This window comes from Glycine max, chromosome 15, assembly GCF_000004515.6.
Source record: "Glycine max cultivar Williams 82 chromosome 15, Glycine_max_v4.0, whole genome shotgun sequence".
NCBI lineage: Eukaryota > Viridiplantae > Streptophyta > Magnoliopsida > Fabales > Fabaceae > Glycine > Glycine max.
The window spans coordinates 11827495-11850051 of NC_038251.2; the positions used below are offsets into that span (position 1 = coordinate 11827495).

The 22557-nt window shown below is 30.4% G+C and overlaps 2 protein-coding genes across 2 annotated transcripts; one reads left to right on the forward strand and one right to left on the reverse strand.

Annotated features, from left to right (window-relative positions):
* Window positions 1-6266: 6266 nt before the first annotated feature.
* Window positions 6267-10569, forward strand: LOC100819736 (transcription repressor MYB6). The gene is made up of 3 exons (XM_003547318.5): window positions 6267-6479; window positions 6574-6703; window positions 9753-10569. The coding sequence occupies exons 1-3, from the start codon at window positions 6347-6349 to the stop codon at window positions 10480-10482; spliced, it is 993 nt and encodes a 330-aa protein (XP_003547366.1). The 5' UTR covers window positions 6267-6346; the 3' UTR covers window positions 10483-10569.
* A 1489-nt stretch (window positions 10570-12058) lies between these two features.
* LOC102669513 (uncharacterized) lies at window positions 12059-17433 on the reverse strand. The gene is made up of 6 exons (XM_006597650.4): window positions 17086-17433; window positions 15824-16057; window positions 15636-15697; window positions 13709-15541; window positions 12906-13029; window positions 12059-12808 (listed from the first exon to the last, which is right to left on the reverse strand). The coding sequence occupies exons 2-6, from the start codon at window positions 15942-15944 to the stop codon at window positions 12144-12146; spliced, it is 2805 nt and encodes a 934-aa protein (XP_006597713.1). The 5' UTR covers window positions 15945-16057; window positions 17086-17433; the 3' UTR covers window positions 12059-12143.
* Window positions 17434-22557: the final 5124 nt, after the last annotated feature.

Consider the following 22557-nt stretch of genomic DNA (forward strand, 5'->3'; position numbering starts at 1 on the left):
ATTATTATTATGCAGCATAGCTAAGGGTTTGGTTAGTTATCATTTGGTGGTTGTTATCTTAAGAGAGGCTTTATTATCCGAACAAAAATCTGGACCAAATGGAGGGTGTATAAAACAAATGAAAGTTGAAGAAATTGTTGAAATTTGAGAAGGCTGCGAAGCGCAAAGCCCTATAAGATGCTCTATTTCGTTTTTAGTAGTTTTTTGTCTTCAAACATAATTAGACCAGGGTTGTTGCTTATCAAGGATTGCATTTTATTATCTATTGAAAATCCAAGGTAAGTAATGTCTTCGAATAGAACTCAATTACTCCTTAATTAGTTTCTAAAAAAATAACTCCTGAGAAGATTAAGTGGAGGTAAAGCTTTAAAAAATTCGCATATTTATTGATAACAAATTCAGAAACCTAAAAGAAAAACAACAACGTGAAAATACTAAGCAAGAGTAATGACAAATCTGACTTGTAAACATTTAATTTTAGAGACACCTTTTTTTTAACCTCATTATCTCTTTAATTGGTTATGTATTCATAGTCTACCAAATTAATTATTAACAGGTAGTTGATGCAAGTAGTATTAAATTTGATTCCTTTAAACTTGATAAGTACTTTGTGTTAATCACATGATAAAATATCAAAATACTTCTTGTGATTTTTGTGGGACTTTTTTTATGCTAAACAGGAACTAGAACTGAAATAACCTCAACCGACAACTTTTTTAACTTTCTATGGACAAGGCCTAAAATATTAATCGACATTACATATTTATGTCACTGTATCCTTTTGGTCCATCCGTCAGCGGCAAAACAACTCAATTGCACCCAACAGCTTCTTGTGTCCATATTTCTCAACATCAATTGCTTGCATGATTTTTGTATACATTGTTAGTTAATAACCAACTTGATTGGAAAGCCAAAAATTATTCAAGATTTATGTCTTATCGTACATTTCAAGCCACAAAATTCAAACTTAAGGAACGAATCAAATAGAAAAATTGGGAGGCACCCATGCATATTCCAATGGCTCCCCATATTGCTGGCTATATCCCTCTTGTTCCACGCACTTGCCTGGACGTGTTTCTCCTTAATTAAAAAGGTTCTGGGTAGGTGCTTTTAAAACATTGGTTAAAAAATTGAAAAGAACAAATATTTATTGTAGGTTAAAAATTATAGAAGAATGTAAAAAAAATACAATTTTGTGTATGCTAATTAAAAAAAAAATCTTTGAATTTCTTAACCAATATTTAAGAGTACTCATTATCATTTACCAATTTAAAATCATGTATTCATTCACTACCACCTTTTACTTTGGCCAAAGAAAACATGCATTCCTAACGGCAACTACTACAACAGAATGACATTAATTAAAATAAGAGTCATATTAATTAGTGTCTTTAAACATTAGTTAAGAAATTAAAAAAAGTATTTAATATGAAAATTATAAAAAAAAATATAAAAAAAGTCATAGACAATACAATTTTATGCGTTTCAATAAAATTATTTTTTCTTCATTTTTTTAACCAATACCCTAATGCACAAGTTAATATTTACCTTAAAAATAATATGGCCGCTGAAAAATGTTATGGAAAGAAAACGTTCGGCACAGCTATTACTACATATTGGTACTAATTAAGTGCTACAAGGCTAGGAATGATGCCCGTGCCGGGGCGTGCGAGTACTCACCCGCTCCGTGGTGGGGTATTTTTTGTTCTCTCTCACGCAGTTTTACATTAAAAAATATTAAAAATTATTAAAAAACTATAATTTTTTATCTCAATTTTTCAACAATAATAAACTTAAGATTTAATTTTAAGTTTAAAACATGACTAAAAATATCAAAACAAATCAATAATAATAGTAATAAAATCACACAAACATAAAAACATTCAAGAAATATTCAAGTACACATTAATGTTATAGTATTACACAATAAAAATAATAAAACTAGTATAACATTACAAGTCTTCATACAATAAAATATCTTCAACATCAAATCTACATAAACATATAAATATGTGTTTAGAAAATATAACAAGTCTTACAATGAAGGCTTCCATGAGTTCATAGCTGAAATGAACGATGAAACGAACGATGAAGAAGAAATAGTGAAACAAACGGTGAAGAAGCGGAAAAGTGAAGTGTGAAACTGTGAAACGAACGATGAAGAAGGAACAAAGGTGAAGAAAGAAGTTAAGGAACGGAATATTTGATGCAGCATTTTAGGGTTTGGATAATGTTTGTGTCTTTGTGACTTGTGAGATATTACTTATATATATGATAATTTTATTTTGTATTTGTAAAATATTATATTAATCCTTATATTTATGTTATATATATTATAAATTATAAGAATATATAAATAAAATTTTATATATGCGAGAATATGAGAACCGGGCGACGGAAAACATAATCATCGTCCCCGTCCTTAAATTAACTTTAAGGGATTTTTTATTTCTATTCATGTTCCCACGGGAAATTTTTTCCCAAGGCCAACCCATGAGGGATCCTCAAGTTGCAACAAGAATTACCATGTCTATACAAGACCACGGGAAATCTTGTTGGTACCCATAACAGACGGTGTACACTCTCAATGATCTTTTAGCAGCTCTGAGCCAGTTAGCTAGCACAGCCATATCTCTCACCTTATGTATTGGTTATCGTCAATATGACATGTGAACCTATTAAATGCTTTGCGAAATGAAGGGTCATATTGATGTTGACAAATTAATTCACTACTCTAACTAACTAGATAACTTATACATGAGTCAATTAAAATTACATTAAATTCCTTTATGAGTAGAGAGTACACGTAGGGCGAAAAAAATTATCATGTCTTTAACCTTTACCGTTACGTGCAAATGGGGATGCTAGGAAGGTTAGGTCATATGGTATTATGCCATAAAATAAAGAATAGCGACTTGACAATTCCTATTTATTTCCATATTTGACAACTCAAGAGTTCTTAGATAGCTGAAAAGTCAACAATTATTATTTATTTCCATAACTGACAACTTGTACGTGTAGGATCCCTTTTCAATTTTCCATAATCGACAACTAGAGACAATTCTTATTCCTTTTTTCAGATGTTCTCATACTTATAATTTAACGTGGTTCAATTCAATATGTATATATTTATAAATGAGAAAGTATGTTATGAAAAACATTAGTATAATACTTTATACGGTTCTAAATATTCCTTTAGTAATTTTCTTTTTTATTTCATTTCAATAACATATATCATATCTCATTCCAAATATTTATAACTCCTAATAATTAATTGAATTCCACACTCTTATGGAAAGCATTATCTTAATTTTTCCAAAAATATGTTAAATTAAAGTTTTTTTTTTATTTGAAAAACTTTATCTATCATATCATGATATATATTGATTAAAACTCAGAAGTGAAAAGAAAAAAATATCAATAAAATAAGAGGCTAACCATAATTTTTTTACTGCAGTTAACTATCATTTTTTAAAATGAGTTTAGTGGATATATAAATTGTGAGTGTAAAAGATTTTGCACTACCAACCAATTAAAAATTAATTTTATTGTGACTTTTAAGATAATTATTTCAAAATTTAACAACTTCATCATATATAATAATTTATAATAAAATCATGGTGCAAAAAATTTTACATTATACACATTCTTTTTTCTCTTTTAAAACACAAACAATGTGTCAGTCATTAGTTGTGTTGGACATACTAAAAGGAAAACATTCATATATTTTTTTAGAGATTTTATAAAGTATTTACAATCTATAATTGCCTAAATGAATTGTTTATCATAAATTTATGGGTCTTATATATAATGCTACATAAATTTAAGAATTTTATATTAAAATTTACTCAAATACTAAAGTTGTTAGAATAAGTATTTAACTTGACTTATATTAAATTTTGAATTGAATTTGTTTTTAATAATCAATTAAGCAATGAATGCTTATATAGATAATTCATTTAAGTAACACACTCTCAAGTCATCAACTCCAAATAGAAAAATTCGTTAAGCAATGATGCTTAACTTTAAGCAACTCATTTAAGTATCAATGTTGGAGATGGTTTAACATTTTAAAAAACTATACTCCTGTAAAAATATATAGAAAAAAAAAGTTTATTGGGAAAACTATAATTTCACACCGATTTTAAAAAAAGAAAATATAAATGATTAGAACCTATAGAAACTCATAATATTATTATTGTATTTTAGATTAATTTGAAGTACCTTAAAAAATCTTTTATTTTTTTAATTTCCCTTTGTGATTTTCTTTTCATTATGTGTCAAACATATATTAATATTAATAATTATTTACATTATATCATTCATATCTCATTCATTATATTTGTCATTATATAATATAAAATATAACAATTGTTGATTCGAGTGAAATTAGATTTAAATTTTTTAAGTAATGTTTTTAGTCAAGGTAGATTAGAAAATATTATTATAAGGAGAGATGACACTGTAGGTGATTAGTTGACTTCCCAATAAATATTAGTCATTCACAACCAATAAATATTCTCTATTAATGTTATAGTGAAAAAAAATATCATTCAATTAAATCTTTCTTTTTTTTCTTTTTTTATTTCAACTCCTATATAATTTCAACACATGCATATATTTATTGCAAAATTTAAAAATAACATTAATATCTTGTGGAGCTTGGTTAATTGTTTTCTTGCCATAATTTGGCCAACCTGGAAAAGCTCAAGGTCAGACTAAGGGTGGCTAACATCTAAATACTACATTTTATGACTGGTACGTACGTGCAGCAATCGAGTGTATGGATGGGTAGGCTGCTATGTGAGGATATGATGAGAAATATTGAATGCTGGATTTTTCTGATAATTTCTGTTCCTATACGTATTTGTTAAGATTAATTATAATATTCTTAATTTGTACTATTTCTTAATAAAAATTATTCATTTCTAATAAAAAAAAACAGAAAAAGTATGGAAATGTTTTAGTCCTTCAACATATAGAATAATTTTATAGGTAAAAAAATTTTAAAAAGTAGAAATAATTATTTATTTTTTCAATGTAGAATTAGAATTGATTTTTAAAAAAATTGAATTTAATCCAAACACACTATAAAAATTATTAGTTGGAAGTTGTAGGTAGCTATGACATCTTTTTTATGTATTTTAGGTGATTTGTTTGGCTTCTGAACATATTTCCAAACTCGTTTAGTCTCTCTAGAATAAAAATAAACATTATATACTAGTCTCACTTAATATTTATAACTGTCAAAATCAACTTGGTTGAGTTCTAATTAAGAAGAATATTTTTAACTTAACTTTGATTAGAGTTTTTTTTCATCTACAACCTTGGTTAGAGTATATTCAATTCAATCCCAATGAAAATATCTATAATTCAGCCTTAATCATATTTTTAATTTTGTTTGAGCCAAAGTATTTAAAAAATAGGTCAAATTATTTATATTTAAGGTCTATCTACCAATCCAAGCTCACTTGAAAAGTTTGTATTGACTTCCTAAATTTTAATTTTTAAAAGTTGGATTGTCCTAAGGATTTTCAAATTATTTATATTTAAGGTCTATCTACCAATCCAAGCTCACTTGAAAAGTTTGTATTGACTTCCTAAATTTTAATTTTTAAAAGTTGGATTGTCCTAAGGACTTTTGGGCCCTATGGACAGTTTATAGCCATTTGGTCCTATCGTCATTTTGGTCCTAGTTCACGTGTAAGGATAGAAAAACAACAAATGCTTGTGAAAGAACAATAATATATTTGACCACCTTTTAATTTTAACCACTTTATTAATATATCTCATTTTTTATCTTTTTCTTTCAATCAAATTATATCCCTTATTATACTTATATTTATTTTCTCTTTTTTAGTTCTATTATATTCCTAGATGTAAAATAGATATTTGGATGTACGCATATATTTATCCTTTCTGAAAGTAGGTTTGATGTGGGTCGTGAAAACATATATTCCCAATTTATTGCTCCGACATTACAGCAGGATCAAAGAGAACATACATTACTACTACTATATCCTACACAATGATATTTATCTTGTGGTCGCCACCCTCGTAATTAGTTATAATGGTAACTCTGAAAAAAAGGGAAAAAGCAGTGTACTTTAACCTGCTACAAAGTGCAACTTTTCACTGAAGGGTTCTGATCCACCATTAATTACCAGAACTGCTCTTTAACTCACTACACATGTCCTTGTTCCCATTTCCTTTATATACTACTACAGTGTTGCATCCCTTCCCACATCCATTCAATAGTAGTAGTAGTGAGTAATCTATGTCTCAGTGTGTGAGAGTTAGTACTTTGTGAGTGTTTGTGTTTCATAAAAAAAAAAAAAAAATCTAAATGGGTAGATCTCCTTGCTGTGAGAAAGTGGGGTTGAAGAAAGGAAGATGGACTGCAGAAGAGGATAAAATCTTGACCGATTACATTCAAGAAAATGGTGAAGGCTCGTGGAAAACCTTGCCTAAGAATGCAGGTATATACACATTGTAAAATTTTGTACTTGCGATTTAATTAATGATTTCATGTTGTGTTTGTGTTTATTTGTTTGAATTTTTTTAAAAATGAAGGTTTGTTGAGGTGTGGGAAGAGTTGCCGACTGAGATGGATCAACTATTTGAGAGCTGACGTGAAGAGAGGTAACATCACTCCTGAGGAAGAAGAGATCATTGTCAAGTTGCATGCTGTTCTTGGTAATAGGTGATGCTTTGCACGCTCATATCAAATGCCTTTACTTAATAACTTTATAGTTTATACTACTATAGTACTATATAATTTCTGAAAACCAAACGCTAGATTTTTTTTTCTAAAAAAATTGTTCCCTAGAAAGGCGTAGTAATTAACCTACCGAGACAATTGGAATCCAAGATTGAATGGTAACTGACTTACAATTAGACCATACCGATTGAATTCGATGGATACAAAAACATTCAACAAAACCCATTAAGACATCTTTTAAAAATAAAATTGTAAGGTTAATTAGTACAAGTGTTAAAACAATCAGCCTAACAATGCATCCGACTTAAAATCAAAACATTGGCGATAAAAGAATGGACTAGGGAATTGCTTCTTATACGCACAAATAAAGACTAAGAATAATTTATAAATACTCTTATACCTTAAGTTAATAAAGTGTTTTATAAGGACAAACTATAAGGCCTACATGAAAGAACAAATTATGCTTCATCTTACATTAGCAATTGACTAAAAGAATACGACAACGATTGTTTGAGGTCACTCTCGTCTCCAAGACAAAACTAACGAGACAGAAAGAGAAAGATAGATATACTTTTCCAACATTAAACCTGCGAGGGAATGTTGGTTTCACTGTACCCTTCTTCAATTCCTCACGAACCATACGGGTTCTGTGAGCGAACGAACACTCACCTTAATGGAGCGTGACATTAATTATGAAATGATGTATCTCAAGAAAAAGTTAAAAAAAATATCAAAGGAATTATGGCCTGGTCAGAGGGAGTGTTCCATAGCATTGCCAAGCAATAATTCTAAATTACTATAAGAAAATTTTGTTGATAAGTAAATAAAAATATTGAATTTATTAATAAAAGATATTGAAAGAAGATATAATACTACTGCTTCAGAAAGATATCAACCATGCAAGTCACTTTTAAAAAAAATGGTTTATAATATACATGAAAAGAAATAAGTATTTTGAAAACATAACGAAAATAAGGTGAAGCATATAATGAAAGCAACAACATGACTAACTTTTCTCTTCTTTATTTTTTTTGACTGGGAATGACTAACTTTTTTTTATAACAATAACAATATGGTCTTCATCAAATTTAAAACATAATTTAACATTATTTATAACTTTAGTTGTGTTTAATTTAATTTTATATGATATACTAGTTTTAGAAACGACCAAGAAGGCAGGTGTTAGGTAGATCCAAGTTACACTCACACGACCAAGGTGGACCTATTCACTGCATCTGATACAGCTTCAACTACTGTACCAAATTCTTAGGAATGGGTTAATTGTATGCATTTATTTGCCTTAGATATTTCCTCCTTTGCAGTAAAAAAAGAAGATATATATTTCCTCTTTCTTTATCACAACAATTACTATTTTAATGTTGTAGTATATTTTAAATTATTTATTATTTAAAAATTGAAAAATTAATAATAATTTTTAACTTTGTTTTTTATATTTTTATTAATCAAAATAAGATAGAATATTAGTAAAGTAGTATTTTATTTATATGTGATTATATTTTAAAAAATGAAGATACTTAATATCTATTTCCAGTTTTATAAAAAAATTATAATTATTTAAAACAATAAATAGTTACAAATATCGGAATATGGACTTTTCACGTTATTTTTGCTTTACATCTTTTTCCCAATATAAACTTTTGCATAGGTTTATACTTACAACTGAAAGAAATTAGTGATGGATTTTTAGACGGACTGATTTTATTAAATGTTTTTTACTCAAGTTTACATTTTGTAGATTTCGTAGAAACGTGTTTTTCTCTTGATTTTAGAAAAGTTAAAATTAACAAAATCAAACATATTTTTAATCCAAAATTTAATGATTAATGCGCTGTACAATAAACCTTGCGTTTTTTTTAAAAAAAAAGAAAAAAGAAAGAAAGCTTAAGTATCAAAGAAGTTATTTGTACTTTACCCAAATTAATTGGAAAGAATATTTTGCAAATAATTACATGCTGGCTGTCTCTATGATCATACTTAAGTATGTAAGTAAGGGTCACTAGACAGAGTTAGGTATCAGGAAAGCTTGGCCCATTTAGGTTTGGTTTGTATGAGTAACTTAGTTAGCAAGGCCACATTACGGAGTTAGGTATAAGGGCAAATATGATACATTTAGGTTTGGTTTGTATTGAGTTAGGTATAAGGGCAAACATGATCCATTTAGGTTTGGTTTGTATTGTTTACGGGAATTGTTATTTGCATTCCTTACCTTTTTTCTTTTTTCCTCTTCATACACCAATTTTTTACTTTTATTATATTTTCAAAATATTCCTATTCTGATTATCCTGTTTTAACATGTCCACCATAAAAACAAATTCGCTTGTCAATCATGAAGAGAGAGCAGTTAACCTGGTTTGGACAGATTGTCCCACCTACTGGTTGTGGGCTAAAACCTCTGGCCCAACTCATTTTGGAGTGAGCTAGCATATTAGCCTATATAAAAAAGATAAAGTTGAAGCTATTTATTTCTAACATTAACTCAAATTGATAAATTTAATTAAAAGACATAAAGTATATTATTAACCTAGCCTAAATTTGAATATAAATATTATGATTAGTGGAATTGGTATTAACAATAATAATATATATGTATTTTGTAAAATACTAAAAACTTAAAAAAATAAATTGATACTAATCATATTAACTCTGTTTTTTCTAGCATTAAACATTTTTTTTCTTTAGCAAGTGACTTTTAAAATAACTTAAGTTAATAATATATTTTATTTTTAAAAAGAAATAATGTTGACCTCAGGAGGAGACAACCTGTTCTGACTAACTAATAGTTCACTAAATTAGCAATTAGATGTGTTCACTGAATTAGCAGTTAGATGTGTCAAGTTGAGTTGAGCCGGTGGGTTGAAACACCTAATCCACATAACCAATTTTAATCGATTAATTTGTGTGTGTATGTGGGTGTGATCCACATTTTCAAAATCCATTTAACTTTGGAGTTCTAGTGGTGATTTTTCTTCTTTTTTTCATGTGAACTTACAAAAACGTTTGGTTGTTGTAGGTGGTCTGTGATAGCTGGACGTTTACCGGGACGAACAGACAATGAGATAAAGAACTATTGGAACTCTCACCTTAGGAGAAAGATCTATTGCTTCATGAGATCTCTAAATGAGTCTCTTCCACCCACTGACATGGCTGCTGTAAACTCTGCCACATCCAAGAGAAGAGTTCGCGGTTCAAGAAACAAGCCAGCCACAGAAGAAGAAAAGAACATGGCTTTGAGCCAAAACTCCTTTGAGTCAATGCCTAGTTGCAACAGAGAAGAAGGTGAAGAAATTTCCATGATGGATGCTTGTTATGAAATGGAGAGCATTACAATTAGTAGCACATTTGCATCATGCCCCAGCCTTGAAGCCAGCTTGGGACCATATCATCATTGGTCTGATGATGAAATCATGAAACTTAGTAACATGTTTGAAAATGGGGTGCTTGTGAATCCAAGTGGTAATAATGTAACCCTTAAGGATGAGCCTAATGGAATTGAATGTGGCCAGATGAATGTGGATATAATGGGAACAGATCAAAGCAAGAATAATGCATCAAATGGGGATAGTGGAGAATGGTACCCCAATTGTTCATCAGTGAATTCTGCTATTGATTATCAGTGGTCTGATTGGGACATGGGAGGAAGTGTTCAATCCAATAATCAGTGGAACCTTTGTGATGACCAAGTGATGAATTGCTTGTGGAGTACTGGCATTGGTGAAATAAATTATGGTTTTCATCCATAATCCTAATCAGTGCACAAAACTGTTGGAAATTAAGTTGTTTATATATAGTATGTAACTCGATTTTATAATAGCTTCATGAGATTAGGGTGGGGGCAGTTTAAATAGAAGTGAAAGGGGGTTAGTTGATTTTTTAGTGAACTATGCAATTTGCAAGATGTCATATATATGATTAAAATCTATGTTGTTGTACTGAAAATAAATAATAAAAGTGTATCAATATATATGATGTACTAAAATAAAACTAGTTATTTGAAACTATGGTAGTAACATTTATTTGTATTCCTTATATATTGGAGAATTGTTTATTTTTGTAATGCTGCTCTGATTTTTAAATGCACTTGCATTAATTTTTAGGGTAAATATTTAATAAAAAAATAAATGTCAAGAAACCTTTGCTTTTCTGAATGTCGAAGATTTATTCTTTTCCATGGCTTCTATTCCCATCTTCCGAAAAATAGAAAGCCTTTCTTTACTAATTGGCTCCAGTTTTAACGTTTAAATCACTGTCCTAATCAACACAATTAACACAGTTATAGCCTCTGCTTGGAAAAGCTCAACTCCAAAGTCTATTAACTCTAAAACTCTTCCAACATTGACACTCCAAAGTCGTATGTTGGCAAGTCCGATCAACTTTACCAAAATAAATAGGCCTATTTTATAAACACAAAATTAATTTTTTTGTCACACACGCTTTAATATACAGTACTAATTCCGTTTTATATAGTTATTAAAAAAATTTATCCCTTAATTTCATTTCATCTCTATTGTGCATTGATGATTTTTTGACTAAAATATCATAAATTATCTCTTTCTCTCTCCTATGAGGATTGAAAAAGATAAATAATTTTTTAATAAAGTTAAGAATATATTTGAAAAAATATTATAAATTTAATGTTAATAATTAAGTTAACTAACTTTTTTAATAAACACAAATTATTCAATTATGTCTTATAATTAGGAAAAGACGAAATATAATTTATGATTTAGATTAATTTTAGTGCATTTTAATTGTTTTTAACTATTTAAAATTAATTTTATCAATATTAATTGCACTCAATTTTAAAAGGAAAAAATATATTTGTATCTGATCCTTATACTTTTGATTAAACTTAATTTTAGTTACTATGCTTTCAAATTGATATCAACTTTTAGAAAAAATTATTTCCATCCATCCAATGTGATTTTGCAACCAACGGAGTAGGTGGAGAGAGACAAAAATCACATTTTAAAAAGTTTATAGATTGATTTCATCAATTTGAAAGTACAAAAATCAAAAATAAGTTTAACCGAAAATATATAAACTAAAAACTTATTTTTCTTATTTAAAAATATACAGACATGCTAAGGCTAAGATTAGTTTAAATTTACAGGAAAAGGTTCACTTAATTGGTGATTATTAACCAACTATAATAAATAGCTGAATTACCGCACAATTGTGCCCAATGGCAGAGTGGTACTATGTTGTATCAAGCAAAAATGTAGGTGATATTTAACAAGACAACTTTATCAAGTCATTCATATATGCCAAGGGGAAAGCAGCAGCTTCTATCACCCAAAAGAAACTACTAAAAAAGACTTGATAATGCCTACTTCTTTAATTAATCAATAAGAAGATAATTCTTCATAATTAATCAGCCGCAAAAAATCAATCATTAAGGTGTTTACAATTGCAACATTTCAGTCACAACATCATCAACCAAAGAATTAAATATTTGGTCCACAACCTCTGATCCGAGTTCAGAAGCATCAACCTCATACTCTAGCCATCTTCTATATTGGCTGCTCATGTCCTTGTCCACAAGCTCATCTACCATTGAGTCTCCCATTCCACTCCAATCTGAGATCTCCTTGTACACATCTTCTGCCAACCATTCTTTTCTTTTCACCATTTCAAACCCTTTGATCCACATTTTGTATCCTCCCCCTACATAACGCCTGCATCTCAAATCCAGACATTCACTCACACAATCAAATGTAACTTTCCTTGCCATCCTAGATTCGTCACCGCGCTTAAACCCTCCCTTGCACCCTTCCAACTGTTTGAATAGATGAGGGTTTATAACCTCGCTAGCTTGGCCAAGGGAAAAGTCTATATACATCAACTCAACATTACACACTATATCTTTCACGTAGTCCAACTCCCATGTGCTTGACCTTCCAAACCTCGTGACAGAACATGTACTTGTGCGCTTCCTCATCGGGTTCCCAGCTGATGTGGAAGAAGCTGAATCAGATAACTCAGTATCAGATTCACAAGGATAGAACTTCCGTGAAAAATTCAAACCATGAACTTCGTGAGCTTGAACAGATGAGCTTAACTTGCTTCCTGAAAGTAGATAAAGTATTAGCACTCATGTGTCATGAAATAACTAATTTCAAAATAAGGAATTAGATGCCCACATTGAGGCATAAAACAAAACTACCTTCTGTACTAGTAATATCTGTGCTCAATGAAGATTCACAGCTTTCCATTGAAAAAGAAGGCTCAAGAACAGAGATTGGACTTGGGTGTCGGCAATTGAGTAACTGTGATTCCATCTCATCAATCTGTAAACAACATGAGTTAATAACCTACTCAACATGGAAGAAAACCATTAGGAATATGCCATCAATTAGTGAGAGGTTGGTTGATTATTCTATAAAATTGGTACTTTCAATGGTATTGTTACAACCTATACTTTTAATCACATTTTATTTTAGTTACCCAAAGTTGGTTTTGCATTAACTGCATAATAAAAGTTAGTCGTTTATACATGATTTAACCACTTGTTCAATCAGATGTGGTTCACTAAACTCAAATGTGGTTCAAGTTAAACATGAAATAAATACAGCCTAAAAGTGCTGCTTCATAGAGAACCAGCTGCAACATAAAACTACAGAGAAATAGTAGAGAACAGGTAAGAGCCTGACTGACCATTGCAAGCAGACAAAGCACCAAAGATGACTTATGCATTAAGCCAAGAAATAATCTAAGGAAACGACTGCTCATTTCACTTGATTCACACATGACTTCATTTCTCCAGGAAAAACTAAGTTAATTACAGGTAGAACTTACTTTGAAAATTGGTTTTCTTGGGAAACAGACAATGAATCTGTTTCTTTTGTTTTCTTTTATAAGGATGATTTTCAACACGAAATAAACAAGCCTAACTTTCCATTTAGCATGCTTGACTGATAAATACTGAGCAATAAAATAGGCAACAAGAATTACAAGAATGTCACATACCCATGAGTTATGCTTCAATGACAGTTCAGGAGGACCAGTGAAGAAGATGTTTGAATCATAGTTACTGCTTAACTTGTCTGAAAATAACACACCTTGGTCTTTTTTCTGTTGCAACCTCGGATTGAGATTAACTACATTATGGCTGGTTACTTGATCATCTGAAATTGGTGCAGTAATGGCAGGTTGCCTCACTTTAGAAGAGTCATGACAAGTGGTTTCCATATTAGTCAATTCCCTCAACTTCTGTTCCAAAAGGATACCTAAGGCATCACCGCCACCAATTATATTGTATCCTATTGGAGACTTTGTATTGTCTGGGTCGAGTAACACTCTTTTAATGCGTTGATCCAAGGAAAGGCCATTAGTATTCTGGCCAGCTTGTCCAGATGTCTCAAAACCTGGATTGCTTCTTGTTAATGGTGTGGTAAATGTGAAGGAAACTACATCCATGTCTTTCTTTTTGACTTCTTCAGTCCAACTATTTTGCTTATTACTCACTAGGTTAGACTTAGCAGGCTTCTGCATTTTTTCAATGAACAAATTATCCACAACCCTATCATTCCAGTCCTTGTCTGTAGACCTTTTCTTTCTAGGAAAACTGTTTGTGCTGGTATACAAGACCTCCTTTTCACTATCTGTCACCTCCATGGCTGACTTTCTGGATCCAACTTTAGGTTTTGCATTGGATTTATTACTAGAGCTTCTATGGCGTCCATAAGAGGAATCCCCAGTCAGAACTTTCCTACTGTTTGAATTGGTAACCAATGGCTTTGATGGTAATTTGTCTTTGTCAATTGAATAATTCTGTTTCAGATTATTCTGTCTAAGAGCACCAGAAGATTTCTTGTGTAAATTTTTCTGAACACTTGCCTTCATTGGTTGGTTGGATTTAACATCAGGATGCTCTTTCTGGCCTGTCAAACTTCTGCCCCCAGTCAAACTCAAACCTTCCCTTCTTTGAACATTCACTTTTGCTTGGATTGCAAGTGAAATGGACTTCCCCTTATTCTTCAAAGAAGAATCTTCTTCCTCGTTTGTAGGAGATTTGACGGATACAGATGTATCCGCAGATCCATTCCAGCTTCTGTTCAAAGACTGTCCCTTTAGATACTTGGCAGCATTTGACTCGACTGATCTTTGAGAAGATTCTGAGGTCCTGGTTGTTCTATGAGTAATTTCTCTTTTCTCTTTCAGATCTCGAGTTCTAGAGGTCATGGAAGATGGCCCAATTAGAGGTTCTTTTTGTGAAGCCTCCACCTTATCTTTAAGATCTCTAACTCTCAATGGTGTTGATGATGCTATCAGCGGTGTCTTGAACTTGGTACTAACTTGGGATCCAGGCTCAATAATTCTTGCCGCAGCCTCCATTATATAAGCCGCATTATTGGTAGGAACAAAGCCAGGATTCTTAATAGGGGACAAGAGTTTATGGTGTGTAACAGGAATTGATTTAGCTGATTTTGGAGGCAATACTTCAGTTTGGAACTTTTCAATTGGCCTGGTAATGGCCTTTTGCGGCTTTGGCTCCATGAAGTTCCTAGAAGAGCTCTCAACCTTTTCAAGCAGCTTTCCAGAATATGGGGTATGATGGTCATGCTGGTGACGAAGGTTTTTCTTGAAGTCATGAGAGTCTTGAAGGGATCGGGTATCAAAGTATGGGGTAGAATAAGGATCAGAAAAACTGGAAGTAGGCAAGGAATCTAAACCCATAAGCCTGGCAACAACACTAGGGGCTCTTGTTCCATATGCTTCATCATCAGTAACAGATGAAGCATAACTATGATCACAACTTCCTCTAACACTTGCCCCTACTCCAATTTCATCGTCATCAACCTAAAAGAATTAAACAAATAACAATCAAATTTCACAACATAAATACATATATAAAAACAATAGCTGAGATTGCAAGAGATGGCAATATCCCTACCAGATAGGAGGGCTGTGTCATTGCCACATTGTAATCGACTTTTCTTCCCTGTTTTAAAGACTCTGCAAATGATTTAGAAACAATTTACCAACAGCAGAACACAAAATGACTAGACCAATTAAATATGGTATCAGTGATGCAAAACAGTTGACAAGAGACATAAAACACAATGCATGTAGTAAATTTACCTGGTAAATCTGACTTGGCTGCAAATAATTTCTTACGGGATTTTGAGCTCCAATCAAACAACTGGAAAAAACCACCAGCATAACCTCCTCCACTTTTTGTTCCTTCTTTTTCAACTCCCATTTTCAAATCAGAATTCAGTCAACTTTCAAGACACAACAAGAACCTTATCCGACTAGGTGAGATCAGCTATATGGATCACACAACATCATTCGTCTTGGTTCAAGACAGTAAACCTTCATGACACATCAGGAAAAAAAATTGGCATGAAAGATTAACATCGCTAGTCAAATAAGAATTATATAAAGATTTACTCAAGCTAACTTGATCAAATTTTAAAGGAAAAAAGTATGATTCATATGGGAACATTAACATGGAACATAATAATTCACCAATAATTAACTGATGCAATCTAAACCAAAAACTCTTCAAATAAACACAATGACCAAAATTTCAATAGTATGGTTCTCTGTATCTCTAGATCTCCTCCTTTGAATGAAAGCAACAACCAGATACCAGTTCACCAGACCTAAAATCCACTTAATAGTTCATATTTTGCTTATATGTAAATCTCCTTTAAGAGAACCAATCAGACAATAAAGAGTCAAGTCTAGCCAGCTAAATAGTCTCACAATTTTCCCGATGTTACTAAACTTGAAAATAATCATATGCTGTGCAAATTAATAGCAAATAGACATTTTTAGCCTGTTACAACTAATCGAGTTAGAAAAAATCTAAAGATCCATTTTAAAAATTCCAGCCAGGACCAAATGTGTATATACTAATCCTAATGTAAAGGGGAGGAGAAGTGGGGTGAAAAATACAATGTTGACAATTATTTAAACAAGCAAAGGTTTTGCGGATCTTGAATGCCTTAGAAAGTCCAAGCCTATATAAAGTCTATTCATGGATTCAAACGTAAACAGAGACATGTACAAACTGTGCTTATAGACAGGCATTACTTCACACCCCAAATGAATCTGATTCAAACGTGTTTGTTTCCCATCTATGAAATGATTCTCATCAACCAAACAAGGAATCGAAAACCCCAGAAACACCAAATTCAGGCCATTCAAAGCATAAGAACTTAAACTGAATCCAAACGCTAAAAATAACACACATGATAGCAATAAGAATACCAATAGGGGGAAAAAAGAAAGTAGCCAAATTCAAATGCAACTCTGAAAGGAAGAAGCCAACGTCAAGAACCCATTAACGGAAATGAAGAAAAGATGCAAACTTTGGCATTGCAGCTAGGACTTACGTTGAGACAACGAGTTGGGTCAGCTAAGCATTTGAGTAGAGTGAAAGGGAAGAAGCAAGCACCCACCGAAAAAGCACTTTTTTTTTACACTGTGAAAGAAAGAGGCTTAGTTGAAGAAGCAATTGAATTGATAATCACAGTCACAGAGAAGGTGAAGCTAAACGGGAAAATTTTCGGGAATTGAGAGAGTGAGAGAGAGAGAGAAGGAGTGGAGTCAGAGAATAGAGAGAGAAAGACACAGTTTGAAGTGATAATAAATGGAGACAGAGAAGAGAATTTTCGTTGCATGAAGTAATTGAAAATTTTTGTAGTATTAAATTTTTTTATAAAAAATGATTATTTTGAATTTATGTTTGCATTATAAAAATGGGGGAGAGTTTATAACGTCTTTCTTGAGAGGGATGGGATTTCAAATTCCAAACGGGGAAAAAGGTGGTCCAAGGAGCTTGATAACGTCACTGGACCCATGTATTTCGAGGATTGGTTCACCTATTGTTGGATGACACGTGTTCCATTGTCCGTTTTGAATGCGACTTCCGAATAAGCTCACAATTCACAACAATAGTCCGAAATGGTAACCAGGCTCACAAAATAAAAAAAAAAACTTAAATATATTTTTTCCTTTAATCTCACAAATTATATTTGTTTTATTTTTTATCATTATTATTAGTCTTCATCAAAAAATTATGACATGAGAAATATAATGATAATGTCATCATATCACATCATTACTTGATAATGTTATTCTATTACTTAATACAAAATATCATATTATCATTAATTTACAAAAATTAAAATTAAAACAAACATAATTTTTATGGACAAAAATAAAAAATGACATATTTGCAAAGACAAAAAGATATTTAAGTCTTAAATTAAATATTAAAACAAAGACTTAAGTTAAATATTAAAATTCATACACTTAATAATGCGATACACTTAACATTAACAAGTTTTTGTAAATTCCTACTATCAAAAACAACTTATCACCATCATTTTATATTGTCAGCACCATTATTACTAACTTATGGTTACAGTCACCACCGTCATTATTATTATTGTTGTTATCACCATTCTAGTCATTATTACTATTATTATTGTCAATTCAGCCACAACTACTGCGGGTTTATTATTTATCTATCTTTATCCTAATGAGTCGTTTATCGAAGCGTTGCAATCGATGTTTGATCCCGAAGAGAGGGAAGAGATCTTTGGAAAGTGAATTTTTATGATTCAATAAAGAATCAAACCTATTTAAATAGGCATGCTATTCTATATTTTTGTGAACGAGACGCTTAACCTATAGTAACTGTGTAGGATATTTTAAAAAGGGTTGGTATTTTTATGGAACTTAGCTCGAATCAACAAACGAAATTCCATTAATGAAATAAACAAAGGGGATGTCCATGACTTGTATATAGATTTCTAAAACTTTTTTCTCTTTTACCGCTCGCTCTCTTGTTCTATTCATTATCACAACTACTAGCACCACTGTATTGATTGTTGTTACCATCACCATTATCGTTATCAATACTATTGTTGTCACCACAATTGTTTAATGGCAAGAAATGATGTGAAAAAGGCACTAAAGGTGAAGCTTGAAAAGAGATGGTAAAAAAAAGAAGGATAAGAAAAAGAGTTTGAGTGTATAAAAAGTTTAAAGATTGAGATGTTGATAAATTAATGTTAAAACATTTAATTTATTTTAATATTTAATTAAAAACTTAAATATTTATTTTTCCCTATAAATATGTTATTATTTAGTTTTAGTTTCTATAAATTATATTTGTTTTAATTTTTGTCCTTATAAGTTAATGATAATATAATATCTCACACTGACATCATGGTGACATCATCGAGTGATGATGTGACATGATGACATCGTCAATTTATTTATCATTTTGTCATGTCACTATTTATAATGGAGACTAACGTCAAGGATAAAATACAAAAATAAACATAATTTGTAGGGATCATTACGAAAAAAATAATAATTATGAGAATGAAAAATAAAAAAGAACTAAGTTACATGGACAAAAGATATATTTAAGCCAATAAAAAAAATATGATCATATTCTATATATGTCTATGTTAGCACAACAAATTTATTTTTTCGAGTATTTTAACACAAATGGATAATTAAGACTCAATAATATTTTATTTACTTGTAAATCATATAAAAATATTTTTACTTGGAAATCATATAAAAAAATTCATAAATAATATTTTGTTAAATAAAGTTTTTATTTATGAGGTTGAATTTTTATACTAAAAATTAATTTAAAATGAATTAGTTGATAAATTTATTATAAAATTAACTTAAAACTTAAAACCATAATTTAAATAAATTATTTTATCTGCTTGAATATTGTCATTATTTTTTTTCATTTTTTAGAGAACATAAATAGCTAATAATGTTTATCTTAATTTAAAAATATATTTGAATATATCTAAAAACAAGAATAACCCATGCAGAGGCACGGTGTCTTACTAGTTAATATATATATATATATATATATATATATATATATATATATATATATATATATATATATATATATATATATATAATAGCTAAAAATATATATATTTACATAACTTTATGTTTCCAATTATTATATCATTTAAATTTTTATAAATGTATATCCTAAAAATAAGATTTGGTTTCTCCAAAGTGAACAACTCACTTTAAAGAATAAAATAAAAAAATTTACATAACATTTTAGTCCTATAAAATGGGATACTTTTATTTTAGTCTTTAAAGATTTTAATTTAGATATCAACAAAAAAAATGTTTTAATTTAGTCTTTAATGTCAAGTAACAATATTAATTGATGACATAAATATTAACTTATCACGTCATTAAGAATAAATATTTTAAATTTTATTATTTATTAAATAGTTATTTATTAGAAGTTAAATATTTAAATAATCAAATAAAAAAAATCTGGCCTCCCTTTGATATATTTCTATATTTGTCCTTGCCCATAAGTAAACTACAAAACAACTAATCAAGGGATGGAAACCCTAGAGAATTAACAAAAAAAATTGTCCTAAAAACCTAAGAGCTTGTACATTGAGTAATCTCCTATCATTTTGGAGTTTGCTAATGTGCCAACACATGTATTGGTCTCCCTATAAATGTGTCATCCAAGTTTGCCTATGTTCTCTAATCATATGTTGAATGAATGCACCGGTCTCTAGCCAATTGTACTCTCAACTTCATTGTTAGAGATGACAATAAGTATTGAATTCTATGAATGCCCATAAAAATTATCCATGATGGGAAGGCTAATTATCTACTTCTTTTACTCTAAGTTGTAAGCAATAAAAAATGAACTTAAATATAAGTAAATTTTAATTATTTTCATCCTATTTAATGATACCCTCTCAAAAGAATCATTCAATTAATTGAGATTATACTTTTAATGACTCTTTTTTATTCTTGATGTCAAGTTTCAATTAAAAACACCTTAATTTTTTTTAAATGTGATTACTGAAATTAAATGATATTGACATTTTTTAATTAGCACACAAGCTAATTAATTTAGATTATATTTAAATCTAAAGACAATGCCTAATTAATAAGAGTATGTGTATCGATGATTACTAGCAATGATTAATGAGGATGGGTACAATACCTCAGTACTACCCATACTGTCTACCCATATATATAGAGAGAACTTTATCTTCCCATTTGGAAGAGCTTATCAACAACTTATTGAAACTTATCTTATGTTGTAAGTAATCTGATTATTTATTTGATATCTTAAATATTTAGTGAATTATTATTTTTTATTTTAGGAATATCCTGAAGCTACAAAGTTTAAAGGCAAAGGGCTAAGAAATTTACCTAAGATGGAGATCTTCTTTCAGGATATTGTGGCCACGGGCCATAATGCATGGGCACCATCTGAGGACCTAGAACAAGGAGAGAGAGTTGAAACAAAGGATGAGATACGCCAATAAATGAGGATCATGATGATGAGGACTTAGGTATGCAAGAGGAAGAAATAACAAGCCTTTATACTCAAAGGCCAAAACGGAAAAGGGGTGGGAAGGATAATAAGAGAGATCCTATTGGTCGTTGAATGTGTAACCAATTTTATCGTATGCCTGGAATTTTAACAATGAAAATATTGTTATTGGTGGTACTATTATCAATGTTTCTAACATCTTTGATTGCTTGGAGATGCTTAAGAAATTGTTGGGGTTAGAGTACAAGAGTGAAATCCACATAATTGGTATTAGATGGACGAAATCAAAGTCAATCTTGAAGACATTTTTTCTCATGTATGACCCTATTCTTTAGCTTAATCGGATCAAGAGTCACAGTTTAGTTTATGTGTCGTGTTGTTGATTTATAAATTGTACCGTACCTTTGGCTTGATTATGTGATGTGACTCATCATTGATGCTATTTTTTTTTAGTTCTATATGTGGTTTTAAGTGAATCTATGTGTGTTTAATTGACCTATCAATTTATGAAATTATCTTTTATCATTTATTGCTTCTCTTTATATTCTTATTAAAGTAAATAATATTTTTATATTTTTAAGTTGCATAGGATGTCAAGCACCATCACAAATGATACTACTTTTGGGTCAAATAGTGACAGTTCATGTGATAACAATCATTTGCCATAAATTAAAAGGAGAAAAAAGGATTTACTGTTGATGAGAATGCATGCTACAAATTATTGCTTAAATCATGTAGTGAAGTGTCCTTGTATAACTTTTCTATTGACAAGACATGATTGGATTCAAGAGATTATTCATGGGAACAATAATCGTTGTTATGAAATATTGAGGATGAGAAAACTCATGTTTTTACAATCATGCAATGTTTTTTAGTGAAATTATGGTCTACAACCAACAAGAAGTGTCACAATTTATGAACAAGTTGAGATTTTCTTATATATGTTAGAACAACTAGCCTCAGTTCGCAATACCCAAGAAAGACTCCAACATTTTGGAGAAACCATCTTTAGACAATTTCATAGAGTATTAAAGGTGGTACTTGCCCTTTCTAAAGACATTATAAAGCCTATTGACCCTACCTTTAAAGATATTCTTGATCAAATTATAAAGGATGATAGATATCATCCTTTTAAGAATTGTACCAATGCTATAGATGGTACACATGTGCAAATCATTGTACCCATTGAACATCAAATTCCTTACACTTGTAGAAAAGGATATACATCAACTAATGTAATGGTTGTTTGTGATTTCAATATGTGCTTTACATTTTTGTTTGTAGGATGGGAGGTTCTGCACACGATACTAAAGTCTTCATAGATGCATTGTGCACACCTAGATTACATTTTCCACATCCTCCTCCAGGTTAGTAACTTGAACCTTTTTTCCATTATCACCAATATGACTATTTGTGTGTATGAATAATATTTTTTATATTTTCTTCACATGTAAATATTACCTTGTTGATGTTGGCTATCCTAATTTTATGGGCT

Bases quoted from the DNA above. Each gene is read 5' to 3' on its own strand.
- LOC100819736 (XM_003547318.5), top strand. From the start codon at position 6,347: ATGGGTAGATCTCCTTGCTGTGAGAAAGTGGGGTTGAAGAAAGGAAGA. The intron at 6,480-6,573 runs GTATATACACAT...TTAAAAATGAAG, and splicing joins AACCTTGCCTAAGAATGCAG to GTTTGTTGAGGTGTGGGAAG. The intron at 6,704-9,752 runs GTGATGCTTTGC...TGGTTGTTGTAG, and splicing joins CATGCTGTTCTTGGTAATAG to GTGGTCTGTGATAGCTGGAC.
- LOC102669513 (XM_006597650.4), bottom strand. From the start codon at position 15,944: ATGGGAGTTGAAAAAGAAGGAACAAAAAGTGGAGGAGGTTATGCTGGT. The intron at 15,698-15,823 runs GTAAATTTACTA...AATCATTTGCAG, and splicing joins AGCCAAGTCAGATTTACCAG to AGTCTTTAAAACAGGGAAGA. The intron at 12,809-12,905 runs GTAGTTTTGTTT...ATCTACTTTCAG, and splicing joins AGATATTACTAGTACAGAAG to GAAGCAAGTTAAGCTCATCT.